We start from the raw sequence: 15576 nt of genomic DNA, 5'->3' as shown, positions 1-15576 counted from the left end.
GCCGGCCGGAGCCCCCGGCCCCAAAAAACGACGCCCAGGCAGGCACCGGAGTCTAAGCTTTATTTCGGCAAACAGCGCGGCCTTCGCTCTGCGGCTCTACATTAGCGATCGGGTCGTTCTCCGAGACGGTTCCCGAAAGGGCGGCGAAGGAGGGGCGGCCGCTCGAGCGTCCCCCTCCAGGGAAAGGTTCAGCGCCCCTTGGGGGGGCTGGCGGGGAGGGACTGCCTCGGGCGGGGGGCGACTAAGCTCGAACAACAGAACACTCTGGCTAAGGGGGCGGCCTCCGGAGCCCCGGCTCTGGCGCCCGCGGGAGAGGAGCGCGGCTTGGGGGCACGGGGTCTGCGAGGACTCGGGGAAGGGAAGGGAAGGGGGCTGCGAAAAGGAAGGCCTGGCGGAGAGCAGGGGTCTGTTTCCACTTCTAAAAATATAAAAATCTTTCCAACCGGTTGCAAAAGCCCAAAATCCAAAGATGCACCCTGTACAGATTATATATTTTTCTTGTTTAGAAAAAGAACAGTCCTGTATTACTGGTGACGGATTTGAGGGGGGAGGAAGCCAGACTTGGGGGGGGGGCGGGATGGGCGAAGGCACAGCAGAAACAGTCTGGATCTACCTGAAATGCTGGACCGTGTGGCTCACTGGGGCTGCTGCGTTTCTCCACTGCTGGGGGGGGGGGGGACAGATGGTCAAGCATCAGAACTAAGTTACAAACGGGGGCTGTACTTATAAAAGGGGGGGGTCCTAAGCAGCGCCACTGCCTGATGACCGGGAGGGGCTACTTTTTCGCTCTCAGCGACTTCCGCATGGTGGTCTTGCTCCTCTTGCCGGGGGACTTCCGGTCCCTCTTGGCGCTCGCAGCAGCCGGCTTCTTGGGGGCCGGGCTGGTACCGGAGAGGCTCTTGACGGCCACCCGCGGGGGGGCCGGCTTGGCTTTCTTCACCTTGGGGGGCGGCGGCGGCGGCAGCAGCTTGGCTTTCCCACGGTGTGCCAAGGGGGCCTTCCGGGCCGTGGGCTTGGCCTCCCGTCGTTTCACCAGGGGAGGGGCCCTGTTCCGGGCTTTTGGCGGGGGCCGCTTTGGCATCCTGCCCGGGGAGCACAAGGTCTCAGCCAGGCCTGGCACAGATCCAGAAGTGCAGCAGCAGCAGCAGCAGCAGCAGCAGCCGAGCCCCGCCAAACAGCAGGGCGCTCCCAGTCGCTGGCACCCCCTCCCACTGGCCCCCTGACCCAGCAGCTGTGGGGGCGGCACACAACCCCCCCTGTACCTTTTCTTTGGAGGCGGCTCATCCTCCTCGTCCTCGTCCTCGTCGTCCTCATCCTCCTCCTCGTCTTCCACCTCCTCCTCCTCGTCCTCCTGCTTCTGCTTCTCGGGGAACAGAATGCCGGGGCTAGGGGGAGAAGAGATGTAACCCCGAGGAAGAGCCCCTCTTGGCTAGCAGCACAGCAGGGAAAGACCAACCGGCCAGAGGCAGCCGGCAGACCCCCTCCTGCTTGTTCGGGTGCCTCTGGGGCAAGGGACCCAGCCATGAGGGTGCCCCCTGAGTTCCCCCGGCCCCGGCTGCCCGAGACTCACCTCGGATAGTAGGGGAAACACAGCTGGAAGGTGCCGCTGAAGCCCTTGCCGGAGATCTGCTCCATCCAGCCATACTTCTCGCACTTCTGCAGAGTCCTCTTCAGGAGATGAACTGCAGGGTGGGAGGGAAAGCGACATCGGGGGCTCGGTCCACCATCCCATAACAGCTGGAGAGGCAGACCTCCCGGGGAAGGCTCAGAGGGCTCCTGACAGAGGGCCCTGCGCTGGGTCTTTCAGAAGGAAGTTCAAGGAGAGCCACAGCCCAGGACCCCTTCTCAAAATGCAACCCAGAGCCGGGCAAGTCAGCTGGCACCAGAATGCAGCATCTGATCCCAAGGGCATCGGGAGTCATGCCTTTGGCGCTGCCATCCTGGGATTCCCTGGCCAAGGGAAAATACCCACGGCCTCCATCCGGCAGGATTCAAAATGCTGGAGGGCTGGCTGGTGTTCTGAGCTGGAGGCTGGCAAGCCGAGCAGGCGCTTCCCTGGGGGCAGTCAAGCCCACCACCAGCAGCCCCCACTGCCTGCCTGCCTGCCTGCCTCCCCACAGAACACCCCACAGCACGGGACCAAGGGCAGGCCTCATCTCACAGCAGGATCATGCAGCCTCCCTCTGCCTGGACAGGCACCTGCGTTGGCTCTGGGAGCCAGACACTGGCAGAGCTGCCCTCGGGAGCAGTTCTGCTCAGAGCCCGAGGAAGCCGCAAAGAGCCCATGCCCTGCGTCGGCCCAACTCTGCCCTGAGTGGCCACTCCTGCATCTCCCCACCTGCTGCAGGAAGGGCCTGGCCTCCCCCACAGCCTCATTACGAGGGACTCGCGGCCTGCTCTCCACCCCCCCCCGAGGAGCCAAGCCCGCTTGCCGACTGTGCCCCTCCTGCCCGTGCCACCCTGCCCAGGGCCACAGGGGACCAGCCCAGCTGGGGTGTGCCCACGGGCGCTGCAGCCGCCCTACCCTGGAGGCTGGAGTTTGTCCCAGGGTGCTTCTCCAGGACATATTTCTTCAGAGCGGTGGTGGAGCAAGTCTTGGGCTCGTTCATGGCTGCGATGGCAGACAGGATGGCGTCCTCCATCAGGCTTCCACCAAGCAGCGGCTTCTCTCCAGACTTCTTCAGCTAGTTCGCAGTATAATAGTAAGGGATGGGACTCTTGGAAGAGAGAAGGCAGCGGGAGAGGGGCCGCCCATGCTAGGCAGGGCCCAGCGGCCCCCCGCCCTAGGCCCTGCAATTCCCCAAGGAAGGGGGCGCGTAAGCAGAAGCCCCCCTCACCCACCTGGAAGGTGCCGGAAGCCCCCTTGCCTGTGATCTGCTCCAGCTGGCCCTTCTCCACCGCCCTCTGCAGGGCGTTCTTCAGCAGCTGGGGCCTAAGGGAGGGAAGCCACAAGGGAAAGGCTACCTCGTCTGGCTGGGCTGCAAAGCGAGCGGGGCAAATGCCCCGTGCCCCGAGGCGGTCCCTGCAGCACCTGCCCGGCCATCGCCCAGCCGCCAAGGGGCTGGGCCCAAGCATGCGGCATGCCTGCCTCTGGGCTCCCCTTACCTGACGTCCACCTTCAGCTTGGGATAGTACTGGGACACGTATTTTTTGATCAGGCTGTAGGAGGCCTCCTTTGGCTCGCACAGGCGGGTGAAGGCCAGTGGGAGAACATCCTCCAGCTTGACGTGCTGCTCTGGGCCAGCAGCTGACGAGCTCCTCTGAAACAGGCCAGGTGTGCTGAGGCTCCCCCTCAGGGTACCAGCTCAGAGCCCAGAGTGGGGTCCAAGGCTCCCTCCGCCTTCACCAGATTGGGCCAGAGGCTGCGGAAGGAGGCACGGCATGGCTGCCGCGCCCCTCCTCCACCACCCAGGTGCGGGGGCTGCACCTGTGGAACTCCTGTCTTCCTCGGGGCCCTTGCAGAAAATCTCACCCCGAGGGAACCAGAACTCTCCTGCTGGCTCCTTCAGAAAATGTCTCCGCGTGAAGGGCCACGGGAGGCTCAGGGCCACGGGGAACTCCACCGGACTTACCTTCCGGTCCCTGGACTTGGATGCCACTTTCCCTGAGTTTGGGGCCACCACAAAACTTCCAGAAGCTCCTTTTCCTTTCACCTGTGACGGAAGAAGTGAGGCGGCTTCAGGCCGGGGCAAAACCCCCCATGGCTACAGAGTGCCCGAGATCCTCTCTCAAGCCGGTGGACTGAAGGGGGGGGACGTGGGGCTTCCACAGACGTTTATCCAACTCGGGTTCGGCCTTGGTGGTCTCTCGATCCAGGACACGCTGAGGCAGAAGCTGCTGCAGGAGGCAAGGCACAGCCCTGCCCCAAACTCCAGCCTGCAGCCTTCCAGAACAGGCCAATCTGCGGCCCCAAGGGGGCCCCGGTGCCTGGCGGGCTGCCCTGGGCTTACCTGTCGTATGACGCCCCGCTCTAGCTCCCGCTTCAGGGCCTGCTTCAGGAGGTACCCCCTCCGCTCCAGCTCCAGTGAAGGGTACCTGCTGATGATGTACTTCCGGATGGCGACCACCGACGCCCCGCCTTTCTGATAGCACGCCTGCAAGAGACGGGTCGGTCAGCAGGCTCTCCTGGCCGAAGGGGCCCCGAGGGCAGCAGGGCGGCCTCCTCCTGGCATCGGTCTCGAGGGCCAAATGGTTATCGGGATGTTTCTCTCACAACTTCAGAAGAGAGGTCTTTCTCCCCGCCTGTCTTCCCTCCCTCCCTCACCTTGATGGCTTCGATCAAAATGGCATCCATCTTGGGCCGAGAGGAAGCTGCCATCTGCGTCTGCTTCTGCGCTCTGGCCAACTGGCTGGCAGAGAGGGTAGCCCAGGCGGGAATGGTCTTCTTCACTTTCTTCTCCTTCTCCTTTGCCGGATCCTTCTCCCTTCACAAGTGAGAAAAACGGTGAGCGCCCTGGAGGCAGAAACGAGCTGAAAGCTGCCTGCTTGGAAGACCAGCTTCCTCGCTGCCCGGAGGGGCCTTTCTTGTCAGGCTGCCTATGAAGCGGGACGTCCCGGCCAGACTGGTCTGCGCTGCCTGCTGGGGCGAGAGGAAACACCACCCAGCCCTGCCACCAGACGCCCGCTGGATGTGGAAACTCACAGCCAGGCGTCGTCGTCGGTCGGGAGGTGGATCCAATCCAGCCCACCCACCAGCGTTGCCGGCCCGGCAGCCTCACCCAGCACAGTCTCTCCTTGCCTCCAACAGCCCACCCCCTCTTGTCCAAGGGCGCAACTAGGCCAGCAAAGCCATTCCAGCAGGTGCCCCAGCTGTTCCTCAGGGAGCAGACGGATCTGTGCCTCTGCCCCACATCAGCACTGACTTGTGCGTCAGTCTCCTCTCCGACAGGAAGGAAGGAGGAGCCACCCAGCGCACCAAGGGAGAAGCCTGCGGGCAAGGGGGCTTTGAAGGGGGGTGGGTTGCATTGGGGGAACAGCAAGGGACCAGGAGCCCACAGAACACGAGGATGCCCTGGCACCGCCCTCGTCCCTTTGGCCTTCTTTGCCCGGCTGCCCCTCCCTCCCCCTCCCCTCCCCTCCCTCCGAGGCCTTCCCGCTTCCCCCGCGATTCTTACTCCTTCTTGGCTTCCTCAGCAGGCTTCACCTCTGCCTTCGACTCCTCCTGAGGCTCCTTTGGTGGCTCTGTCTCGCTGGGGGGAGCCAGGGGCGTCGGATTCTCCTGCTCCTCCACTGTGGAGGCGGATTCTTCCGAACTGACATCCGGCTCTGAAGGGGAAGAAGAGGGCAGATGGTGGCAAAGGAACAGGCACTCCCTGCCGAAAACACACCCTTGGACCTCCTGTCTCTCTACCAGGGCCAGGCGGGGTGGGGGGCGCTGCTGCTTGGGAAGAGAGGAGGGGCCACGCATTCCTCTGCGGCGATCCCGCAGGGACTGTGCCGGGCCTGTTTCAGTGACCGAGGCTGGGGCAGGGGCTGAGAAACCCTCCGAGCTCCAGCCCCTGGCTCCCCCGCTCTGTCCCACTGCTGAAATGCCTCAGAGCCCAGCCCGGGTGTTGCCAGCAGAGGGCCCGCCTTCTAGCCCAAAGGACCTGGGACAGGGCACCAGGCCACCCAGCGCTGGCAGGGCAACAATCTGACTCTCAGGTTAAACGAGGAGGCAGAAAGGAGGTTTAGAGCTCACTGAGGGCTTAGCATGATGCATGGATGCAGTTAAGTGGAACGAACGTCTTTGTGGCTCAACGTGAGCCAGGCCGATAGGGCTCGTTCCGCAAAGGAAAATTTGTGCAACATCTCTATCCACAGCCTGAATGACACTTGGACCCTTCCCGCAAGAGCCAGTGATTCTGCAGCGACTCAGTGGGCAAAGCGTGGTGCTGACCAATCCGTGGTCTCTGCCCCTCGCCCGCAAACTGCAGTGGCCAGCGTGAGAATGAGAAAAAACATCTTTACCTGGCTTGGCCTCCTCACCTTCAGCAGGCTTGCTTTTGGGAGGAGTTTCCCGAGAAGAGGAATTCACCGCCCGGCGGATTGGCATGGCGCCGTCTTCGACCGTCTGGGGAGGGAGCAAAGCCAAATTACGAGAGGCACAGAGAGGGAGGCCCCTGGTGGGCTGAGGAGCCCCACGGCCATCTCTCCTGTGAGCAACCCGCCCATCTGCGAGGAGAGGCGACCGTGTGCGGGATCATCAGCAGGCTGGAGGTCCAGCTTCCTGCTTCCACTTGATATTAACAAGAGTCGCAAGCGTTTTGCTCCAGCTCAGAATGACAAGGGGGGAGTGGGGAGGAGGGAGCACTGGGGAAGCAGGAAGAGGAAGGGAGGTTGGATGGAGCCCAGCTGAGATTCCTAGAAGCAGGGGGAGAAAGAGCACAACGGCCCTCGCAAGGGCCCGTCCAAGGGCGAGCGTGGAGAGGGGTCAGCCCCTACCTCACTCAACTTGTCCAGGGGAGCTCCTGTTAAGAGTGGAAGTGCCTTACGGTGTGCGGGATCAGCTTCAGACAGATCAGTCGCCATTTAAATTAATGTCTAGCCTCAACGTGAGGGTAACACTTTGGAGCCCCAGGGCTTAACCTCAAGGGGAGGAACTTCCTAACAGAAGTGCAAAAAAGATTTGGGTGAAGAAAGTTAACAAGAACAAGGACACAAAAAAATCTTAAACCGCATCTAGCTCCCTTTCGCGCAACAGACTTACAACCAAATAAAAACTCAAACCGGTCTCAGGTCCCTCAGCTGTTAGCTCAACTAAGACAGCTAAGCTAAGCTGAAACCACCTCCGAGAACTGGCTGCTTGGCTAGCAAGCTGGGGAACAGTGCAGGGGAGCTTCCGGTATGCAATGCAGCAAGCCAGGGGGACCAAGAGCAGGCGCACCTCCCTACGGAGGGAACCAGCGGGGGCTCCACAGGAAGACAGGTACGCACAGGCAAGTATTTATCCGGTTCCACTGAGGAAGCGCCCACGTGGCAGGAGGGACGCGGGTCAACACTCAGCCAAAGCTGAGTTCCAAAGGGGAGCAAAGCAGAAGCAGCCAAAGAACAGACTTTGCTGCCCACCAACTGCACATGGGTGCCCTGGCAATTTTTAAGAACAATCCCAAAGTATTCCACCAGCTGGCATGCATCTCCTCTGCCACCCTGACCAGAATCCAAACGAGTACTAAAGAGGCCCACTAATAAACAGATCACAGTAATACACAAGTTTTGTTTCAAGGGGAGACGAGGATGGCAGCGTAAAATGGGTACACCTTCTCTTGGCTTTCAGCTCCCTTCCCCTCCTTTCTAAAAGTAGATGAAATATGACACTCAGAAGTCCAAGGAGATTACCGCTTTTGCCTACTGGGAGGGCAGACCTCTCCCCCTTCTAACTGAGCTGAAAGAGGAATACAGGAACTATTTTTTAGGATTACAATTTTGGGAAACAGGGTACACCAACAAGGCTGCTGGTGGCCTCTTCCACCAAGGTCCCCCAAACCTTCTTAGATGTGGAAGAAATGGGGGTGTGATAAAGGCCAGACCTGCCACCACCTTGCCTTGAAGAGGTTGGGCTTTTTTTTAATAATTAAAACACACACACACACACACACAGGTCAAAAAAATGCAGGGCAGCAGCAGCAGCGGTGGATCTAAGCAAACGGTAGGACCATGTTTGTGCCATTCTTCTGGTCTCAGCAGGCCGTAATGGCTCAGTGTGTGGAGAGACTGTCCTCTGAAGGAAGCAGCCTGGAGGCTCAGGTTCAGCTGGCCTGAGACAGACTCTCTGGGGGAGAATTCCAGCCAGGTGCTCCACGCAGGGAAGTCTACTGCTGGTTTGCCCCACCAACTTTGCAGGGGCTTGTATCAGCGAGAAGCAAGAATGTGGTTTTGCAGGCCATGGAGAACTGCGTCTCCCCCTCCTCTGTTTGTGCTGGCACAGAGTGCAGGTTTTCAAATCTCCATCAGCATCAAGAGCCAGCATCGAAAAAATAGACTAACTGGTAAGCCATCCCCAAGCATTTGAACAGCAGAGAATGTTAATAATAGCAGCAAAGTAATGCTTTCATCCAGTTTTGAACCACCTATAATAGACACTACAAAATGAAATCTCCAGGCTTCCAGGATTGGATTTCTTAAAAAACAGGGGAGGAAAAACAGCCAGAAAAAAATCAACATAATAATCTGTTTCTCCTTCCTTTCCAAGGAGGGAACCCATTTAACCTGAGGGAAAAAATCATATTACTTTAAAATTTACATCAGCTCTGCATTTCTAACACAGAACGTATCTCAACCACTTGGCATTTCTGCGGGTGTCAGGCAACTAGTAAGGCTGTGTTCCTGCTTCACCAACTAAAACATTTCTGTCCTTCCAAAAATCTTTCGAAGCAACAGCCCAAAACAAGCTCGACTCAACAATGTTGTTTAGCCGGACTGCACAAGGCCAAGTTGCAAAGAGTCACTTTTCAACAACGTGGCTCGGAAGCCAAACACCTCCACCACCTTCTGCAAAACACGGGCAGAATATTTGGGCCCGGAAAAAAAGTCGGAAGCCGTTCCCATACTTTGCCCCAGGTAAACAAATGCATCTCTACGCACGCCTATGTGTTCCTTAGCAAAACAAGCCACGCTGAGCGTAAGCAGCGTATTCTTCCCGAGAAGGATGCTGAAGCCGCAACACCCGTGGAGCTTCCGGCTGTGACAGAGCACCCGGGGATCCTAAGCGGAAGACAGGCACGTCTGAATCCTCCCGGAGACCCCTGAGCTACTTACTCTCTGCATCGGCCTAACAAAGCCTGTTAAGCTCCCGTATAAAACGCGAGGCCTTGAGCTTCTGGAAGGAAGGGGAAACAAAAACGTAAGAAACTACCTCCTTTCTGGGAACCCCAGGCCTCGGCCGAGCAGCCTCCCGGGCTGGCAGACGGTCCCCTTGGCTGAGACCGCGCCGGGGTCCGGCTCGCCGCCTGGCTCGGGCAAAAAAGCTGCGGCCCGGGAGCCAAGCGTCTGCCGAGGGCCCGCCCCTCTCCCAGGCGGCACCTGCGAGCAGAGTCCCGGCCGCTTCGGGGCCGTCCGGCGCCCGGGCCGGGGCACGCAGCTACCACGGACAGCCGCCTTCCCGGCCTCTGCGGCCGCCCGCCTCCCCGCGACGCTGACAGCCGGCCCAGCCCGACCTGGGCGGCGGGCCGTTGCTCCGAAGGAGGCGAGGGCGACGCCCCCGGAAGGGTCGCGGGCCCCGGCATCCCCCGCCCTCGGCTGCCCCGACGGGCCTGCGCCAAGGGGCGCCTCGCTCGCCCGCCCACCCCGCCAGCCTGTCCGCTCCGGCCCGGCACGCCCCGCGCGCTGGCCGCCTCGCCGCCGCCCTCCGCCTCTCCACCGCGACGAGCTGGCCGCGGGGCGCTGCGGGGGAAGCGAGGGCCGGCCCCGAGGCGGGGGAGGCAGCGGCCTGCCCTGCCCTGCCCTGCCCGGTGGGACCGGGCCCCGCCGACACGGAGCGACGCGCCACGGAGGCCGCGCGGCCGCAGCCCCGGCCGGCAGGAAGCCCGCGGGGGCGCCGCAGGGCCTTTCCGCGGCGCAAACGGGAGGCCCGCGGGCCACGGCGGCGCCGCTAAGCCAGCAGCGCCCGGCCCGCAGCCCCGCCCTCCGCTGACCTACGGCCGCCCCGAGGCCGAGCCCGCCGAGCCCGCCGCCGCCGCCGCCCACTCACCGCGCCTTCACGGACCCCTCGCGAGCCGAGGTGCACAAAGCGGCGGCAGCGGTAGCGAAGGCCCCCAACCCGAACGGCGGAAGTCCCGGCAACGACAGGCAGGAAAGGGCGGGCCGTCGAGGCGGGCGACCAATGGCCGCCCGCGAGAGACGCCGCAGCGCGCTCCCGCCCAACCACACGGCGGGGGAGCCCAATAGCAGCCTCCCCCGCCCGCATGCGCCCAGCCTTCCCACCGATTGGGCGCTCGGGCTGCGCGCTGACGCGCACGCGCACGGCTCACTCTCTCCTCGAGAGCCTTCTCACAGGAACAAAACACCTCCGGGGGCGGGGCGGCTGTCACTCGACGGGAGGCGGAAGGAGGCGGTCCGCGGAATGGGCCCCGCCCTCCCAGGCCCCCGGGGGCGGAGCGACGTCGCGGGCGGAAGCGGCTCCCGCGCCGGCTGCCCTCGGAAGGGCCCCGAGCCGCCTTCACCCCCTCGGCCCGGTGCGAGGCTGGCGGCGAGTGGGCGACCAGGACCGCCTCCCCCCGCTCTTCCTCCTCCTCGTTCCGGCCCGGCCGCCGGACTCTGCCCCGAGAGGGGCCGCCGGCTGCGCGTTCAAACGTGCGAGGGTCGCCTTTACGTCGTTCCGAGCGTCCGAGCGCGGAAAGACCCGCCCGGAGCCAGTTTCGCTCTCCGTATTTACAGGCCGTGCGGCTGCTCCGGGGGCTCCGATCCCCGGCCGTTCTCCGGGGCGCAGAAGCCGGGACGGAGCTGCCGGGCTTTCAAACAAAACCGAGGTGGAGCTGAAAGGGAGGGAAATTTATTTCTCTGCTTTTTTTGTCTATTATACAATTTGTTACAGAAACTGCAAATTTAAAAATTACACTGGCATTTGCAGTTCTTAAAATAATAAATTATAGTTCTCATTTTTTTTGTCTAAACAGATTTGTTTCTTCTTAAAGTATGAGTCCTTGTTTAAAAATGAAAAAGATTAAAACAGAAAATAGTTTCTATAAATAATAGATGTATTTTGGTTTAGTGCTCCTGCCCTCAGGGTTGCGTGGACTTGAATTTTCAAGTACTTTCTGTCCTCCATGATCGCCTTTGCGTGTGTGACTATTTTGTCCCTCTCCCCACTCGTGCACACGTGGGGAAAGGGGGTTCTGCGCGAGAATTGGCCTTGCTGCACTGTGATTGGCGAAGACATGAAACTTTTTTTAAAAAAATACTTAAATTGTTTTTTGTTTGTTTTTCTTTTCTTTTTTTTTCTTCCTTTTTTTTTTTGTATTCAGTTTTAATTATCCTCAGACTCCTCTTCAGCTTCTCGTAGCCACGTGAAGAACGCGGTGACGGATTTCAGCGCTACGCCCTTCCCGTTCTGTTCCGCCGGGTCTTTGCTGCTTTCCCATTTGTAGAAGGCATCCTCTGATATCACCTCCTCATCGTACAGGCAGTCAAAAAACATCCGTAACAAATCTGCAAGGAGTGGGAGAGAAAAGCATTTGGGGAAGGGCGGAGCCGTAGAGCGTAGTTCACCCAGGGATCGCGAAGCTCCCCAGTCGCAGTGGGGCCGCTGCGGGGGGAGGCCGAGCGGCAGGGCAGCGGCAGGCCAGCAGACCCTCCGGCAAGGGAGAAGCCTTCCAGCAAGAGCAGGTAGAAGGCCTCAAACGGGAGGCCAAAGAAGCGGTTACGGAGGCCCCAAGGCCCCCCTATCTGAACGGAAGAGGGAAGCAACACGTCTGGTAGAAACCCACGGCGTCTCCCGCCACCTCTGCCTACAGACGAAGGCGGCGCTACATCGGCTAAGACGACTCTGGGCCTGCCCACGTCTAGGGCCGAGCCATCTGCAGAGCACAAGGGTATCTCACGCAGCACTTTACATAAATCCCAGTCGAACCATTATGGTAACCTAATTTAAATCCCAGGACACTTACTAGGAGGTTGGTCAAGTTTTACTATTGATGCCTGTAGTGCATAAAGTGCTTGTAGTTCCTTCTCTGTGTCCGAGTCTAGGTACTTGAGTAAGATCGGCACTCTCCGCTTGATAACGGCAGTATCCACTCGCAAGCTAGAGCTATCCACTGGATGGAAGGAAAAGAGAAGTCACGTTCCCCTCTCCTCACAACGTTTGATTAAGCTTTTGATTAAGATGCTCATCAAGGATCAGGGGAGCTAGGTGGATGGCCGCAGAACCCTGCCCAGTGCCCCTCTCCCCCAACTCCCCTGCACAAAAGCTGGCTGGGAATCCAAACTGTCCTGGGACCCAACGAGCCCTGGTCAAACGGAAGATCACTGCTCTTTTTTTTTCCCCTAATGGAAGCAGCCGCAAGACAGAACCCCTGGCTGCGCCTTCTCTTTCACTAACCACATCTAGTTCCAAATCATCTGTGGATCAGATCCAAAGTTAACATACAGAAAGACTTCCTTCGCTATTTTATGGAACAAGAGAACAGTTCTAACGTTAAGAAATAAATAAAATAAACTAATGACACTGAGAATCGCAGCCAGTCTTACCTGGGCCACAATACTGTCTTTTGTGGGAGCAATTCATACCCAGGAAACACATTTGTGCTTAATAAGGAACAGGCGCCAACGATTCGAATCCCTTAAAAAAACAGGCATGTGAGTGCCCAAACACTGTATACCTTCGAATTCTGTTGTGGCCATTACTCACCTATAAGAGCTGCTTTACAAACTGCCGTCATTAAAGCTCTAAGGAATGTAGGTGAACTCATCTGGCTTTCGTCGAGATTAGCCTGAAATCGAGAGCATTTACCAGAGTTCAGGAGCACGCCGGGCGGCACGGTCTCTGAAAGACCCACTGGTTTCCACCAAACTGGCTGCAGCAACAGGGGAACTGACACTCCCCTCTGCCTTTCAGTGTCTTTATTCAGCTGGAATTAAGCCTGCTCTGCAAAGCATCTAAAGGGCTTTTCTCTGGCGGCACACTTCAGACAGTTGAATCCATGCGTGCTCGACAGCTGTCTGAATCTCTAGCCATGCAGCTCAGTTCGCTGAGCCACCCACACGGTCCGACTAGCTGAGGCAGAACACAGGGGCCCTTTCTTAAGGGGCACCCGGCCAGGTCCCGTCAGGCGCAGGGTGCAAAGAATTTGGGTGCAGGGCAGCTTGCAACAAGTCTTGTACCTCGACCCAGTCAAAGATCTGCTCATCGCCGGCTTCCTCCTCAACAATGAGTTTCTCCAGCTGCCTGTTCAGCTCTTCAGCAGAGAGTTCTTTCTTTGAAAGTGCTTCTGAGGAACTGGAACTGTCAGTTTCTGTGAAGTCCAACTTCTGTAACATTACAAAAACGACAGCGAGAAATTCAAGCCCAGACCGAAATGCGGTCGCCCCGTCCTGCAGGCAGAGCATGACAAGGGGCCCTCCCAAACTTTGCCCTTAGCAATGCCCCGCTTCCCCACCCAGGGCCATGCTCCAAGCGCCATCCCTGCCCCCATTTTCTTCTTTCACCTCGACAGAAGACGCAGCAGGCCCTCCTCACCTGCTCCAGGAGAAAGGCATGGACGTCGTCCTCTTCGGGTAAGAAGTCTTTCCAACTGAGGCCAGCCTCCCTCCATAAGGCTGCCACTTTCTTATGGCTCTGCAACACAAAGCAGTGGGTCTGGCTGGGAGTGCCGAGGCAACAGCCACCCCGTCTCCCCATCCTGCACCGCGTCTCCCAAGACGAGGAGGGAGCCCCGCAGAGCCCCTCGAGCCTCGCTCATCGTGGAACGCTAACGAGGAGGAGCAGAAACCCCGTCCTGCCCTGGGCCACGGAGGCGCAGTTTGGAAGTATTCAGAAGTCCGAGCGGGAATTATTTCCATTCCTTTCGGAACCAACTGCCCTTTGATTCCTACTCTCCATTAGCCAAAGAAACTTTGAAACACGTGCTCCTGGCAACATGGTTTGGGCAACTCCTGGCCTGAAGCTCACCGCCTTGCCCGTTAGCCCGCGGGTCTTTTGGGGATTTGCACAGATCCACAAGCGACCCAGCACATTTACCATTTGTTTGCATAGAAGGTGCAATATTTTGGAAAGCAGAACACCAGCTCTTCTCACAGGAAGTAAGGGTTTACTAAATTCTCTGAAACAGAGAAGAAGCAAGCGTCAGCTTTATCCTCTCGGAGCAGCTGCCCCGCAGCTGAGGGCCCACGCCACCGAACTCTTCTTCTGACGGGACTCTTCCCTTCAGCAGGCTTGGTGTACAGGTCACTCCTGGAGCTGCCTCAGCCGCAGCCACGGCCCTGCATTGCCTCTCGGCAGGAAGAGCCAGCGGCAACCCACCTCAGGCCTGGCGGAGACCCCACGGGCCACGGCTCTCCCGCCCAGCCTGCCCAGGTCCAGCTACGGGGATCGCAGAGGGAGGGGCGGTCCTACTTACATCACAAGCTCTCTCATAGAGATGCCTCCTTCTTTCAACATTGGAGTCACCAATTCAGCCAGGTACAACCAGATGTGCGGGATATCGATAGCCATGTCGTCCGCGGTCTCCAAAGTGTCTGCAAATCTGAGCCAGAAAGGCAAGCCCTTCAAGTGCCTGCTGGGCGGGGGGCGGCTTCTGCCCCGGCCCAAGCACTCAGGCGTGTCACCCACCCCTTGAAGAAGTCCTGCTTGCTGAGCTTCTCGGACTGCACCAGCTGATACAGCAGCTGACCCATGTGGTCTCTGGTGATCTGGCTCCTCTCCAGGGTGGATTCCACACCAACTTGCACAAACACTGGCAGAATGCCAGGCACATTCAGCTCTTCCACACACTGCACCGCTTCCTGTGGAGACACCGGGGAGGGAGCGGGTTGAGGAGGGTGGCCTTTCCCTCCTGCTAGGCGCCAGGCCCCTCCAGAGAGCAGCACGGAAGAGGGGTGGCATACCTTCACGGGCAGAGTCCAGGTGCCCGCGGCCCAACATCCCTGCTGGCCTATGTGAGGCCGTGAGGACCTGGCCTTTCCCAGGCACGGGGCGGATGCGCCTGTCCGCAAGGGTTGGACACCGGACGGTTGTGAGCTGGCCTCACTCAGGGCAGGCCTGCTTTTTATTTCTTGTTTCTTGGATGGGATTTAACCACCCAGAGACCCAACTGCGAGTTGGATGGCCATACGCGTCAGTTAAAGAAAAGCAAAATGCCACCCCCCCCACTACTTCGCTTACCTTGTAATCGTTAATATGCAAGAATTCATCAATGATTGATTTGCACTTCCTTTCGATTTCCTCTTCGGACAAGGCAGGCTTTTCTTGAGGGTGAGGAATGGAGACTTCAGATTTGACTGAAGATTTTGGGGGGGGGGGGGGGAGAGAGCAGACCCAGGAGTGAAGAAGCTTTCTGTATTGATGAGCATGCAAGTATCTCAGCCTAGCCCACGTGCAAAAGCCCATTTGATGAAAAGCAACGGTTCTCTTCAAATTGGTTGCTTGCTTTTCCCGATAAACTGAAGCTCGCCTTACTTCCAAAGAATCCCAGCAAACATCAGGTGCTTGGTCAAGCAGCTTTCACCCCTGCCCCTGTGGGAGCCCCAGCGGCGAGGGCCCGCACGGCCCCAGCCGCCGTCCTTCCCCTCCCCGGGAAGGGGACGGGAGAGGAGCGCTCACCCGCCTCCCTGGCTTTGCTCTTGTCCACCTCGGGGCTATTCCGGTCACTCTCCAGGCCGCCTGTCAACTGCTTCACGGTCTCCAGCATCTCCCTCCGCTGCTCCTCTTGTGCTTGGTTGTCCAAGAGCTGCTCCTTGCTGCTGCTGCTGAGCCGCAAAAAGGCGCCGGGGCGGGGAATAGCAGAGGGGGGCAGCTTGTCGTTCTTCTCCCTGCCGGTGCTCCCCCGACTGGAGGAAAGGCAAGGCGGAGACACGGACATGAGCTGGCCCACCAGGGCAGCCAAGAGGCAAAGGCAGGGGTGTCATTCCGACGATTAGCACCCAGCTTTGGCGCCACGCGAGAGT

General features: G+C 59.2%; 2 protein-coding genes across 24 annotated transcripts in view; both read right to left on the bottom strand.

The window, feature by feature from the left end:
* Positions 1 to 45: 45 nt before the first annotated feature.
* On the bottom strand, positions 46 to 9822 carry HP1BP3 (heterochromatin protein 1 binding protein 3). 6 transcript variants are annotated; one of them, XM_088136941.1, is made up of 14 exons: positions 9668 to 9757; positions 8737 to 8797; positions 6424 to 6585; positions 5950 to 6052; positions 5115 to 5265; positions 4265 to 4424; positions 3951 to 4094; positions 3573 to 3653; positions 3106 to 3260; positions 2842 to 2932; positions 2525 to 2684; positions 1571 to 1682; positions 1263 to 1385; positions 46 to 1082 (listed from the first exon to the last, which is right to left on the bottom strand). In XM_088136941.1, exons 3-14 carry the CDS (start codon positions 6508 to 6510, stop codon positions 776 to 778), a joined length of 1674 nt encoding a protein of 557 aa, XP_087993067.1. In that variant the 5' UTR covers positions 6511 to 6585; positions 8737 to 8797; positions 9668 to 9757; the 3' UTR covers positions 46 to 775. The 6 variants fall into 6 exon arrangements, with proteins under 6 accessions (XP_087993067.1, XP_087993066.1, XP_087993063.1 ...); XM_088136940.1 differs by lacking the exon at positions 8737 to 8797 and having other exon boundaries at positions 9668 to 9792; XM_088136937.1 differs by lacking the exons at positions 6424 to 6585; positions 8737 to 8797 and having other exon boundaries at positions 9668 to 9822.
* Positions 9823 to 10475: 653 nt separating this feature from the next.
* Positions 10476 to 15576, bottom strand: part of EIF4G3 (eukaryotic translation initiation factor 4 gamma 3) — a 52153-nt gene continuing 47052 nt past the window's right edge. For 17 of the 18 annotated variants that reach the window (XM_088136919.1, XM_088136923.1, XM_088136921.1 and 14 more), the window contains 10 exons: positions 15233 to 15459; positions 14795 to 14910; positions 14243 to 14415; positions 14031 to 14156; positions 13652 to 13733; positions 13151 to 13249; positions 12796 to 12942; positions 12323 to 12404; positions 11583 to 11729; positions 10476 to 11124 (listed from right to left, as the gene is read on the bottom strand). In XM_088136919.1, the coding sequence (XP_087993045.1) occupies positions 10943 to 11124; positions 11583 to 11729; positions 12323 to 12404; positions 12796 to 12942; positions 13151 to 13249; positions 13652 to 13733; positions 14031 to 14156; positions 14243 to 14415; positions 14795 to 14910; positions 15233 to 15459 (1381 nt within the window). In that variant the 3' untranslated portion in view covers positions 10476 to 10942. Of the gene's footprint in view, positions 11125 to 11582; positions 11730 to 12162; positions 12254 to 12322; positions 12405 to 12795; positions 12943 to 13150; positions 13250 to 13651; positions 13734 to 14030; positions 14157 to 14242; positions 14416 to 14794; positions 14911 to 15232; positions 15460 to 15576 lie in introns of those variants that run through there. The other variant, XM_088136929.1, reaches the window with a different exon arrangement.

Source organism: Python bivittatus, unplaced genomic scaffold, assembly GCF_059951505.1.
Source record: "Python bivittatus isolate LINGU-HERP-01145 unplaced genomic scaffold, Pbiv_v1 ctg000090_np1212, whole genome shotgun sequence".
Taxonomy (NCBI): domain Eukaryota; kingdom Metazoa; phylum Chordata; class Lepidosauria; order Squamata; family Pythonidae; genus Python; species Python bivittatus.
The sequence above is the reverse complement of the archived record's forward strand: the minus strand, read 5'-3'. Positions and strand labels throughout refer to the sequence as shown.

Coding starts and splice junctions, on each gene's coding strand:
- HP1BP3 (XM_088136940.1), bottom strand. CDS start 6,510: ATGGCGACTGATCTGTCTGAAGCTGATCCCGCACACCGTAAGGCACTT. Junction 4,425..5,114: donor GCTGAGGAAGCCAAGAAGGA/GTAAGAATCGCG, acceptor TCACTTGTGAAG/GGAGAAGGATCCGGCAAAGG. Junction 3,261..3,572: donor CCAAGTCCAGGGACCGGAAG/GTAAGTCCGGTG, acceptor GGCCTGTTTCAG/AGGAGCTCGTCAGCTGCTGG.